The 12,444-nt window shown below is 48.5% G+C and overlaps 1 protein-coding gene across 1 annotated transcript; it reads left to right on the forward strand.

The window, feature by feature from the left end:
• Positions 1–1,904: 1,904 nt before the first annotated feature.
• pcdh18a (protocadherin 18a) lies at positions 1,905–8,015 on the forward strand (the record flags this gene model as incomplete). Its single annotated transcript, XM_080534680.1, has 4 exons — positions 1,905–4,376; positions 4,983–5,038; positions 5,723–5,895; positions 7,303–8,015. 4 exons carry the CDS (start codon positions 1,905–1,907, stop codon positions 8,013–8,015), a joined length of 3,414 nt encoding a protein of 1,137 aa, XP_080390806.1.
• Between the last annotated feature and the right edge of the window lie 4,429 nt (positions 8,016–12,444).

The raw sequence follows: 12,444 nt of genomic DNA on the forward strand, positions 1-12,444 counted from the left end.
TTTCAGTACGCAGGCTATAGCTCATTCATGAGCACATGTCTCGTTTATTTTCAGCTCATATGACATTACGGGATCGTCTCGTGCAGAGGCATCTAGTAAGTAGACCATGCGTAAAGTCGCCATATCCTATTGGGGCACCCATAAGCCATATCCATGATTCCATAACTAATAGGCCTACTTCATGTTTGACGTGGATAACATTGACAGGGGGGTCTGGGTTACAGTGGTTAACAAGTTAATGGCATACTGACTTGGATGAGTTTCCAACCATGTGCGGTTAAGTCTCTCTCTCTCCCCCCCCATAGGGAATATGACATGGAATAGGGTTTTCTTGTCACCGAATCACACGGTGCCCCCCGATAAGAGCTAATTTCCTCTCGGTTCTCTGAATGCATGAGCCGTGTTTGGTCGGCTGTAATGACTGGGGTTCGGATGCCAGACGAACCGCGGCAGATGGTCTCGGGATTGCGCACGTTCGTCTTTTGGTGTGTGTGTGCGTGTGTGTGTGTGTGTGTGTGTGTGTGTGTGTGTGTGTGTGTGTGTGTGTGTGTGCGTATGTGTGTGAGAGAGAGAGAGAGAGAGAGAGAGAGAGAGAAGGGGGGGGGGGGGTAATCACAAAATCCGACACGGAGAGTTTTTAGTGTTGTAAAACAACATTATGCACGGGGACGAAGATGTCCATCGGCGTGACCGTACTCTTTAAACGCATACATTAGAACCGGGCTCTTTTTCATCGCGATTCGCCACGCGGGCTTACCCGGTTTACCCTCGCCCAGAGACGGGGGAGAGATTAGGAGAGGAGGCGCATGTGAAAATGTGCTCCAAAAAACATCCAAGTACGGAGAGAGGGGGGGGGGAGGGAAGAGGGAGGAGGGAGGGATGTGTTGGGTCCTCATCAAACGCTGAATAATAAGGATCAGGGGGAAGGAAATTTAATCCATTCAGTCAGTGTCAAGCCAATGAATGTGTTGTGATTTGTGACAGTTGCTTGGCAATAACGCATTTGTGACACTGGTAGGAGATATGACTCAAGGTAAACACAAACACTTAGGCTATATACACGTCAGGCAGCTCGTGATTTGAGAGCCTATATATATTTCTTAATGTGAATGTATTCCAATATTCCCAGTCTCCATGCTGTCTGTCGCCAACAGACCAACAGCGAGAGAGTCGTAAACCATTCTGCCCCCTATCCTGGCGCGGTGTATAACAAAACGTACCGGGCAACAAACGTCGCCAATGAAAGTTTGTCCTGAGTTATTTTCTCCGTGCCTATTGTTGAGGCACGCTCGTCGCTCAGGGTGAAAGTGAAGAGAGTGAACCCGAAAGGGCGGAGTTTGCCCCCTCGCCCTCTCCCCCCCCCGACCCCCCCACACACCACTCCTCCCTCTCCTTCTCTCCTCTCTTCTGTGTTTTGAGTGGTCACCGGCGCAGCATTTTGATTTAGGAAGCGTTTTGTCTTTGCTGAGAAGAGAAAGGGGGCCGCTGTTGAAGGCTAGTTTTGAGGCGGGCTATTTTGGGGGAGTCAGTGTTCCGAGGCGCCTCAGACAGAGAGCGACAGAGCGACAGAGAGCGCACGACTCCAGACACAGACGCACTTACTGTAGTGACGCTCCTCGAACTGGATGTGCGCAACATATGTGTAGGCTGTGCGTGTGTAGTAGGTGACACTTGGATGTTATTTTTCTATGGAGATGATTGTGAGTCGGCAGAAACCCCAGCTTTTTGTAACGAATGAGCGCGTTTTATGTTTTTCCTCGCCTCTGGAGAATGCAACGCAATAACTGAAATTGAGAGCGCGCTGGATTCCTTTAAGTTTTTAAAAGGAATCGCCGTGTGCTGCATCTCGGAGCTATTTTGAAAATACTTTTACTGTCATTCTGCAAAAAAGAGAACCTGGAAAAATGAGGTGCCTCTTGTCTATCAGGATATGGAAACTCTTCGCTCTTGTTGCATTGGCAACGCAACACGTCACCGGTAAGACATTAAAATATCAAGTTTACGAGGAGCAGAAGGTCGGAACCGTTATTGCACGACTGAAAGAAGATGTTCTTGATGTCATAGCTAAACTTCCCAGTTATGTGTCCCTGCGCTTCCGAGCCATGCAAAGAGGGAGCACATCGTTCCTATCAGTGCGTGAGCAGGACGGAGAAATTAGCATCAGGACCAAAATAGACAGGGAGAAACTCTGCGAGAAGAACCTAAACTGTTCCATCGAATTTGACGTCCTGACCCTCCCGACCGAACACTTGCAGCTGTTCCACGTCGAGGTGGAAGTGTTGGACATAAACGATAACGCTCCCCAGTTCGCCCGCTCCTTCATCCCCATAGAGATCTCAGAGAGCGCGGCTGTGGGTGCGCGCATTCCCCTGGACAGCGCCAGCGACCCCGACGTCGGTGAGAACTCCCTGTACACTTACTCCCTACAACCCAACAACTTCTTTAAGATTGACATTCAGACCAGGACAGACGGAGCCAAGTATGCGGAATTGGTGGTCCTGAGGGAATTGGACAGGGAGATGCAGGCAGGTTATGAACTTCAGTTAACGGCATCGGATAAGGGCGTTCCCCCTAGATCAGGCTCTACTCTGCTCAAAATAAGCGTCGCGGACTCCAATGATAACAGTCCGGTTTTTGAACAGTCATCTTACGTCATAAATTTACTGGAGAATTCACCTGTCGGCTCCTTGCTCATTGATCTAAATGCCACTGACGCAGACGAGGGCACCAACGCAAAAATTGTTTACTCTTTCAGCAGTCACGTGTCCCCCAAAATTGTGGAGACTTTCAAGATCAATCCTGAAAATGGCCATCTGACGCTCCTCAGGCGCGTGGACTATGAAAGCGTCACGTCATATGACATTGACGTACAGGCGCAGGACATGGGGCCCAACTCCATGCCCGCGCACTGCAAGATAATTATCAAAGTGGTGGACATCAATGACAACAAACCAGACATCAGCATCAATTTAATGTCACAGGGGAAGGAAGAGGCAGCCTATATATCAGAAGGTGCCCCTCTTGACACGTTTGTGGCTTTGGTGAGAGTGGAGGACCTAGACTCTGGATTAAATGGAGAGGTTGTGTGTAAACTACATGGCCAGGGACATTTTAAACTCCAGAAGACCTACGAGAACAACTACATGATCCTGACCAACGTCTCGCTGGACAGAGAGAAGAGGTCCGAGTACAGTCTGACCGTCATCGCCGAAGACCGCGGCTCCCCGAGCCTCTCCACCATCAAACACTTCACCGTGCACCTGCTGGACGAAAACGACAACCCGCCACACTTCGAGAAGGGCCGCTACGAGATCTTCAAGTCCGAAAACAACGCCCCCGGGGCCTATTTGACCTCTCTGGTGGCGAGCGACCCAGATCTGGATGACAACAGTCAGATGAGCTACTCCGTGGTGGAGAACATGGTCCACGGCAGCTCCATCTCCACCTACGTCACCATCGACCCCTCCAGCGGGGCCATCTACGCCCTCCGCACCTTCGACCGCGAGGACGTCAGCCGCATCTCCTTCGTGGTCCAGGTCAAGGACGCCGGGACGCCCTCGTTGCAGAGCAACGCCACCGTCGTCCTGACCATCCTGGACGAGAACGACAACCCGCCCGTCATCGTGGTCCCCCAGCTGTGGAACTTCTCAGCCGACATCCCCGTCTCCAAGTTCGCAGAGGCCGAGCACCAGGTGACGGTCATCCGGGCGACCGACAGGGACACGGGCGTCAACGCCGAACTGACTTGCTCCATCGCCGGCGGCAACGAGGAGGGCTTCTTCGCCATGGACCCCAGGACCTGCGAGCTGCGGGCCAACGCGAGCCTGGCGGAGTTCCCGCGCGACCGCGCCGAACTCACGGTGGTGGTCCGCGACGGCGGGACAGAGAGCCTGAGCGCCAAGGCGGTCCTCAAGATCACCCTGTACGAGAACATGGAGAGCCACATCCAGGCGCTGGACCCGGGGGAGTCGTCCCTGGACGGGTCCCTGATCATCATCATCTCCCTGGGGGCCATCTGCGCCATCCTCCTGGTCATCATGGTCATGTTCGCCGCCCGCTGCACCCGCGAGAAGAAGGACACCCGCCACTCGTACAACTGCAGGGTGGCAGAGTCCAACCACCAGCATCACCCCAAGAAGCCGTCGCGCCAGATCCACAAGGGCGACATCACCCTGGTCCCCACCGTGAACGGGACTCTGCCCATCAGGGCGCACCACCGCTCGCCGTCGGCCACGCCCCCCATGGACCGGGCGCCAATGGGCAGCCGGCAGAGCCACCACAGCCGCCAGTCGCTGAACAGCCTGGTGACCATCTCGTCCAATCACATCCCAGAGAGCTTCGCCCTGGAGCTGGCGCACGCGACGCCACCGGTGGAGGTGAGTTAGCGCTACGAGCAAAATATGCTGTAGTGACAAGAACACACACACACACACACACGCACAAACCTAAGCCATCCTCTCTCTCTCTCTCTCTCTGTCTCTCTCTCACCTTCCCACACACTCTCCCACACTGATCTCTTTACCCTCACACGCACACACACACAGCTGTCATTTTGGAGTAAACCGCCCCCTCGACTCTAGCTGTAATTCGAAATAGTCAATTAATCAATTGTGTCCTGTCGTGAAATTGTTTACCACCAATATAACCAATGATAATAGATATAATCATGGAGATGCTTTGTCTTTGTCTTTGCCCTGTCTCCACCCCATCATTATAACCATCATTATGAACCACGGGTCAGTCATACGTATCCATATTCATTTAGAGTTGTCACCCTCCCCTTGTTTTTGCCATATTTTTTGTCATCCATTTTGCATTGTCTCCTGTACGTGTCATCAACCACACGTCATCCATCTTGTCTTTCATGTTGTTGTTGTGTTGTCTTTCCTGTCGTCTGTTTCCATCTGTATTCATCCCCCTTTTTATTTACTCATTTATTTTCGATATAGCAAGTCTCACAGCTTCTGTCCATGCTCCATCAGGGCCAGTACCAACCCCGACCCAGTTTCCGTGGCAACAAATATTCAAGGAGCTACAGGTAAACCCCACGCCCCCTCCCAAAGAAATACAGGGGGGAAAAATGCAGTTTTGTTTTTTGTTGCATCACTTGTTCCCAACTTGGTTTCTCATTCTGTCTTGTGTTCTCAAAATGGGGTTTTTAAGACACGGACATCTTATGCATACATAGTTGGTAGTTATATCTCTTGGGTTATGTTAGTTTGTCTTATTTTCCTCCATATGTTCAGTTTTATTCATGCCACTCAATTCAAGTCTAAGTATGTGGGCCATATGTTTCAATGTGTCATGCGACATGTCCTAGTTTATGATTCAATGAAATGGGTCGCAAAGATTGATTTAACCACCACGTTTTATAGATACAGCAGCAGTTATAGCTATCCTATCATCATCTCCTTGACATCTTAATTTGCTCGCTGATTTATCGATATGATGGCTTGTATACAAATGTATTGACTGATATTCTGTAGTTGCGTGTATGATTTACTGACCAATGCGGTATCTTTACTGATTAACATAGGTTTTAGTGTGATTTACCTTCCCGTTAACTCAACTCTTGACAAACAATAGATATAATGTGTTCTCAATACCTGCAGATATCAACATATCAAGTCAAATACAAAAACTCAATGACAGTTTATCTAATGTTGTGTGTGAATGTGTGTTTGTGTGTGTGTGTGCGTGTGTGTGTGTGTGTGTGTGACAGGTATGCTTTACAGGACATGGACAAGTTCAGCCTGAAGGACAGTGGGCGTGGGGACAGCGAGGCGGGGGACAGTGACTGTGACATGGGGAGGGAGTCTCCCATCGACCGGCTGCTGCTGGGGGAGGGCTTCTCCGACCTCCTCCATCTGGACCTCCACCACAGGCTCCACCCAGGTGAGACACCACCACCACCACAACAACAACAACAACAACAACAACAACAACACTATGAGACACAACAACAACAACACAATGAGACACAGCAACAACAACAACAACACTATGAGACAAAACAACAACAACAACAACAACAACACTATGAGACACAATAACAACAACAACAACAACAACAACAACACAATGAGACACAACAAAAACACTATGAGACACAACAACAACAACAACACCTCTATGAGACAGGTTTTGAGATTCGGCCACATGTATCACACCCGTGTGACGTCCCACAATACACACTGCCAGCTCACTACACAGAGATATCCCACCCTGTAGACGCTGCTGTCCTACCGGGGAAATGGTAGAAGAACACCCAGGTGACATCACACACTCCACACATCTGTCTGGCTCAAGAAAGCTCACCCCACACCCAGATAGCAACATATTCACCATCACATCGGAGATCCTATCTACATGTCAGGACCACAGCTCCACCTGACCAGAGCCACCATCCTATGACTACAAATCCCAACCTGCCAATTTACCACCACCACCACATTCACTCTACACAGTCCTATTGTAACCCGAGTCCTAGTCCTCCATCACAAACCCTCATTTCCATGGTTTTCTATCTCGTTTTTTTTTTTTACCCTTAAAGCGCCCCCAACGCCCCCCCCCCCCCCCCCCCCCACCAATCCACCCCGCCCCGCCCCCGCCCCTGCTATCTCGTCCCATAGATAGAGACATGTCTGTAAAATCCTCCCTGAGCAGAGATGACTGCGCTGTCACTCATCTGTATGCTTCCCCAGTGTTCTCGGGGCTGTTTGAGTGACAGTGCGATGCTTTCAAGTCTGAACTGAGGAGAATTCACAGTAATTGCTTTTAGAATGATGTTATTCTCCCCCCGAGAGGGCCCTCTGTCTCTCTCTCTCTCTCTCTCTTTCTTTCTCTCTCTATCTCACTCTCTTTCGCTCTCTCGTCTCTCTCTCTCTCTCTCTCTCTCTCTCTCTCTCTCTCTTTCTCTCTCTCTCTCTCTACCTGTTCCACTGGCTCTCTTTTATTTCTGTTATTCTGCCTTTATGGAGCGATGGATGAGGGCTGAGGGATGGAGGCAGGGAGGGAGCGAGGAAGGAGGGGGGGAAATCGACAAAGGACGGATTAACTGTTCACGTGTCTGTGTTCGAATGGCAACCTATTGCTTGTTTCCATTCCCCCCTTACAGTAACCTGGCCTCCCCATAATATCTCTGTGTGAGACGGCGTGGGGGTTTATCAAACCAAACAGACCATTTCCATCGCTTTTGTCTCTCCTTTTTCCTGTTTGTAGCTGTGAGAGCTGTGTTCTGAATGCCCAAACCAAAGCCATTGTTTACATAGTCAAATCTCTCTCTCTCTCTTCTGTCCCTAGCTATGAGATTGTGTACGGAGGAGTGTCGCGTCCTGGGTCACTCTGACCAGTGCTGGATGCCCCCCCTCCCCTCCCCCGCCTCCTCTGACTACCGGAACAACATGTACATCCCCGGCGAGGAGTCCCAGCAGCCGTTGGTCGACGACGACCAGGCCTCCGTTGACTCGGAACGCCGGAAAAGCTTCTCGACCTTTGGGAAGGAGTCCGGCGCCGAGGAGGGAAGTGACGAGGGCGGAGTGGGCGGGGCCAGCTCCCTGCTCTCGGAGATGAACAGCGTCTTCCAGCGTCTCCTCCCGCCATCTCTGGACTCGTATCTGGAGTGCAACGAAAACGCTGCAGACGCGGCGATGGCGGCGGCATCGGAAAGAGGCAGCGCCCAGGACAACAGGAAGGTGCTGCTGCCCGGAGGCAAAGGACCCGCCTACCCCCAAGGCGTGGCTGCCTGGGCGGCGAACACCCATTACCTGAACCCAGGAAGTGGCGCCGTCGGGCTGAGCACGCCGAGTCACTCCGCCCCCACCACCGCCCAGCCGCCACACCTAAAATGGCTGCCAGCCATGGAGGAGATCCCAGAGAACTACGAGGAGGATGAGTTTGAGTCTGTGCTGGGCCACCTGCAGGGGAAACGTAGCGAGAGCAGGCAGGAGGTGATGGACGCCAGCGAACTGGTCAATGAGATCAACAAACTGCTTAAAGATGTCAGGCAAAGCTAATGATAAAGCTAGTGATACTGGTCTAAAACTATTTTTTTTATGGTCAGTTCTTCGTACTGTTCCTCGATGAAAAGAGAAAATGTGATCTAAACAAAATGGGGTTTTCAGACCTCATGAAAAACTTTCAGTGGTCATTGTTTAGACGTTATGGCTGAGCCAAGGGATGATCGAAAGACTTGAGCCAACCCCAATAACAATGTCAAAAGTTATTCTTCTATGTGTTTACAACATTGTGTGGACTGTGAGAGGGAAAAAAATAAATAACCATTGTACTTACGTTGCGTTAATGTTCGGTACGGGTTGTCTGTGAATGCGAATCACTCACATGTTGTGGTACGTCTCCTGTTTGTAATGCGCAGTGTACACAATGTGATTGTACAATGACTTTTGTATTTTAAAAATACACACTTTTTTTACTCTGCTCTATATTTATATCTGTGTATGTATGGTTGTACAGAAAAGAAATGAACAAATGTCTATTTTTTATATTTCCACTGCATGTCGTATATTATCAACCCAGTCCTTTCCTCTATCTTTTTCTTTTTGTAAATGAAAATATTTAATTTGGTTATATAATGTATGTAAATGTGTGTGTGTGTGTGTGTGTGTGTGTGTGTGTGTGTGTGTGTGTGTGTGTGTGAGAGAGTATGATAATCACAAGCCAATGTGGGTTACGTGTTGGAAGTGTGTTTTGTACGGTACGTATTCACTGTGACCAATGACAAATAAAGCATAAATCAAAGGCAGGGCGAAGTCCCCATTACATATGGCAGTGAGTGGCATATTATTTAGCTGTGAATTTACACCTACTCATTATCTAGTCAAGATCTCTCTCTCTCACTCAGCTACCTTGTGACATTTCGCTCTAACATCTTTCTTTGAAGTGCTTCACATTGAAATTAACACTCCAACTCGTCACTCCAACTTTAACAGTTGCCCCTCTGTGTGTTAGCACCCCCTAATGCTTAGTGGCGGGACTACAACTCAAAACGGCACAGTCCATTGACAGTGCTGCCAATCAAGTTTAATTCGCTGCAGCTGTAATGGGACAGGATTTCAGTACGAGCGGCACTGCGGCATCAAATCTTGATCAGTTTACTTTCAAATTAGTGCCTTACATTAAAACCCAGTCAGGCTTGATTCAATCTCAGGCGCTGAAATGTTTTTCTCCCATACTTTCCTTCCTGGAAAAACACGCATATGGTAAACGCCAGTAAATTAACAGCATCTGACACCCCAGTTCCACTTCACGTGATATCAAATGATAATGGCCACTCAATTGAGCCATATGGAGCCTAATTGAATTAACAAACGAGAAAAAATCTCATTCACGCTTGCGCTAATTATCATGGCTTGCGTCAGGAACACAGAAACAAGCTGTTTTTTTGGAAATAGAGGGAAAATGTGAAGCAACTTTTTTTTGGACCACCAAGAAAATTAATATCAAACAATGGAGTTCAAACCAGGCAATTACCCCCAGAAGAATCAGAGTCTGAACGAGGTAAAAGTCTCCATTAAGTCTAATACACATGCAACGCACTTCACCAAAGAGCGCAACGGAAAGGGGGGAAATGATCTCATGCATCATTATTATGGTCGGGGCAAAGGCTCAGTAAACTGAAGTATTAGTCTCACTCAGTCACACAATAAGGAAAGCCCCTTTGGTTAAATTAGCTTAACTGCATTACAAACTACCATTATATGAACTCTCTCTGGCAGATTAGCGCAAACTAATATCCCACTGATGGATATCTAGGCTACAAGGCATTGGTCATGAAATGAAGTGGTTGATAAGATAATCTCCATGTCCATATCCTTGAGTTAAACCCTGGTGATAGGCTATGAACCTCAGCGACATTTGGGAATATTGACTATTAATTCCATAATGTGTTTCATAAAGTGGAATTAGATCACTAATGCATTACCGAATGTTATTGGTGAGGGCTGTATTTTGCATAATGAACTGTGTAATAGAAAATCACACTGGCCGAGAGATCATTTCATTGCATGTATTTATTTTAGTCCGCAAATTATTTGTTCTTAATTACAGAACATCACCATATAATATGATATTTTAGTATAAACTGTAGTAGTGCATTAATGTCCCATGAAAGATACAGGAATATACAGGTCATTCTCTCTCTCTCTCTCTCTCTCTCTCTCTCTCTCTCTCTCTCTCTCTCTCTCTCTCTCTCTCTCTCTCTCTCTCTCTCACACACACACCTCCCTCCCTCCCTCCTTCTAGATAGCATTCTTATTCATTCCACGGCTGATCCCTGTTCCACAGAAATGAGCAATTCTGATGTGAAACCTTCCCCCCCACCCACTTCACCCTCTCTCTCACCCTCCCTCCCTCCCTTCCATCTCATCTGTCGCACTCTCCCAAAATGCTCCGTGATTTAGTTGCTCGACGTCGTTCCGTGGTGTTTGATTTACTATGCATTACAGTCCTGATAGCGCAACAGAGATACATTTCCTTATTGTTAGTGGATGGGGTGGATTTGCGCACGTAGACACTGTCACACTTAATAGAGAGAACTTGGTAAGGTCCTTATATGGACACAGATCGCCATCATCGCTGTGTTCCATAGGCAATTCTGTGATATCACGTACGTGCAGTTCAGAGTGGCTCAGGGCCAGCCACCAGGGAGTAACATGGCCACCAGATGGCACTGTGGTCTTTGCCACAGGGGAATGTGACCTGAATACTGCAGAGGGAGGAACGGCTGGGGCTGGGCATGCAACTGGCTTAGCTCTCACTCAGGCCCTCAATTGAATTCACCCAATAGTGCTGCTGACCCGAGCAAAAATAATGCTATACATTATACATGCTCATACATTATAACTAATATACAGCATGATTTGTGTCGTAGCTTCATTTTAACAATGTTTTTATTGTATTAATAATTTTTTTGAAAACTGGAATTATTCATCAGAGTTTTGTAAACAGTCTGATAAAATGCACTGCATAGCATGGAGACGTTAGATGCCGTGTTCAAAACTCACATCACATTATTTCTCATTGCATCTTTTACCAATAGGAAGGTAAAGATGGACAAGCCAATTTGACCGAATGTCTGCACATGCAAATGTCTGTCTGTCTCTCTGTCTGGGCCTTCCTACCCACAGTTGTACAGCTGTCCCTTTTGTGTGTGTGTGTGTGTGTGTGTGTGTGTGTGTGTGTGTGTGTGTGTGTGTGAGTGTGAGAGAGAGAGAGAGAGAGAGAGAGAGAGAGAGAGAGTGTGTATAGAGGTGTGTGCTGCAGACTCACACCCTCTAATAGATTCCCCCTGTCCAGCTTGCCATTTAGAATTGGAGCCGTGCCAAGCCCCGAGCAGTAGGCTCCTCTCTCTGCTGTCTCCTAGTAAAGCATTGGATTAGAGCACAGTGATGCTTTGGGGGGAAATCTCACTGCTGCAGCCAGCGTCCTGGCTCGCCTCCACGTCATAGATATACACACACACACACACACACACACACATTGCAGAGCACACCTCAGTGCGTTCATCTACTAACCCGGAGGCAAAGCTAACTAGCATGCTGTCCAGATGGCTCTGTGGCTATTTGTGCAGCCGTGCCAGGGCAGGGCTGGGATGTGTGCTGCTGTTGGTTATGTCGGTTTCATGTTGGGGACTGAGATGTATGTTGGGTTCATGTTGGGGAAGGACATGTATGTTGGTTTCATGTTGGGGAAGGACATGTATGTTGGCTTCATGTTGGGGACTGAGACGTATTTTGTTGTGTGTTTTTGTCGGCCCAGGATCATGTGCTGTATAGACTTCTACGGTTGTACTGAGTCTCTCACTTTGGAAGGCGAATGCGATGGCGAGGCGACCAGGAGATGGACACTCTGTCCAGTGTTTGCACAGGTGGGTAAGAAGACAAACACACACGACACCTTCTGGGCGTTTCTGACTGCAAACGTGATTTCGGTCAGGACAATAAAACGTGTGTGTGTGTGTGTGTGTGCTGTAGAGATGGACGCTTTTGATGGATCATCTGGATCGTATCCAATATATCACACGGTTTCAGAGGTCAACACGGTGTGTGTGTGTGTGTGTGTGTGTGTGTGTGTGTGTGTGTGTGTGCGCGTTTGTGTGCGCGTGTTACCATTATCTCTCCTAGTGTAATTCCCCTGATGACCCGTCTACCCCTGTGACCTACTTCCTACTTGTTGCATCACATCCCATCTACTATGTCATTCATCTCCCTTTGGTGTGTGTGTGTGTGTGTGTGTGTGTGTGTGTGTGTGTGTGTGTGTGTGTGTGTGGGTGTGTGGGTGTGTGTGGGTGTGTGTGTGGGTTGTACATACATGACCCACACCGGGTTGAAATCCCATTAGTGAGACCATCCATCTCACTAGCTCCAGGTCACACCTGACCATAGAGCCCCAAAAAGCAAGCCGTATTTCCTTCTGCTTCTCCCTCTC

Source organism: Nansenia antarctica, assembly GCF_963989245.1.
Source record: "Nansenia antarctica genome assembly, chromosome: 6".
NCBI lineage: Eukaryota > Metazoa > Chordata > Actinopteri > Argentiniformes > Microstomatidae > Nansenia > Nansenia antarctica.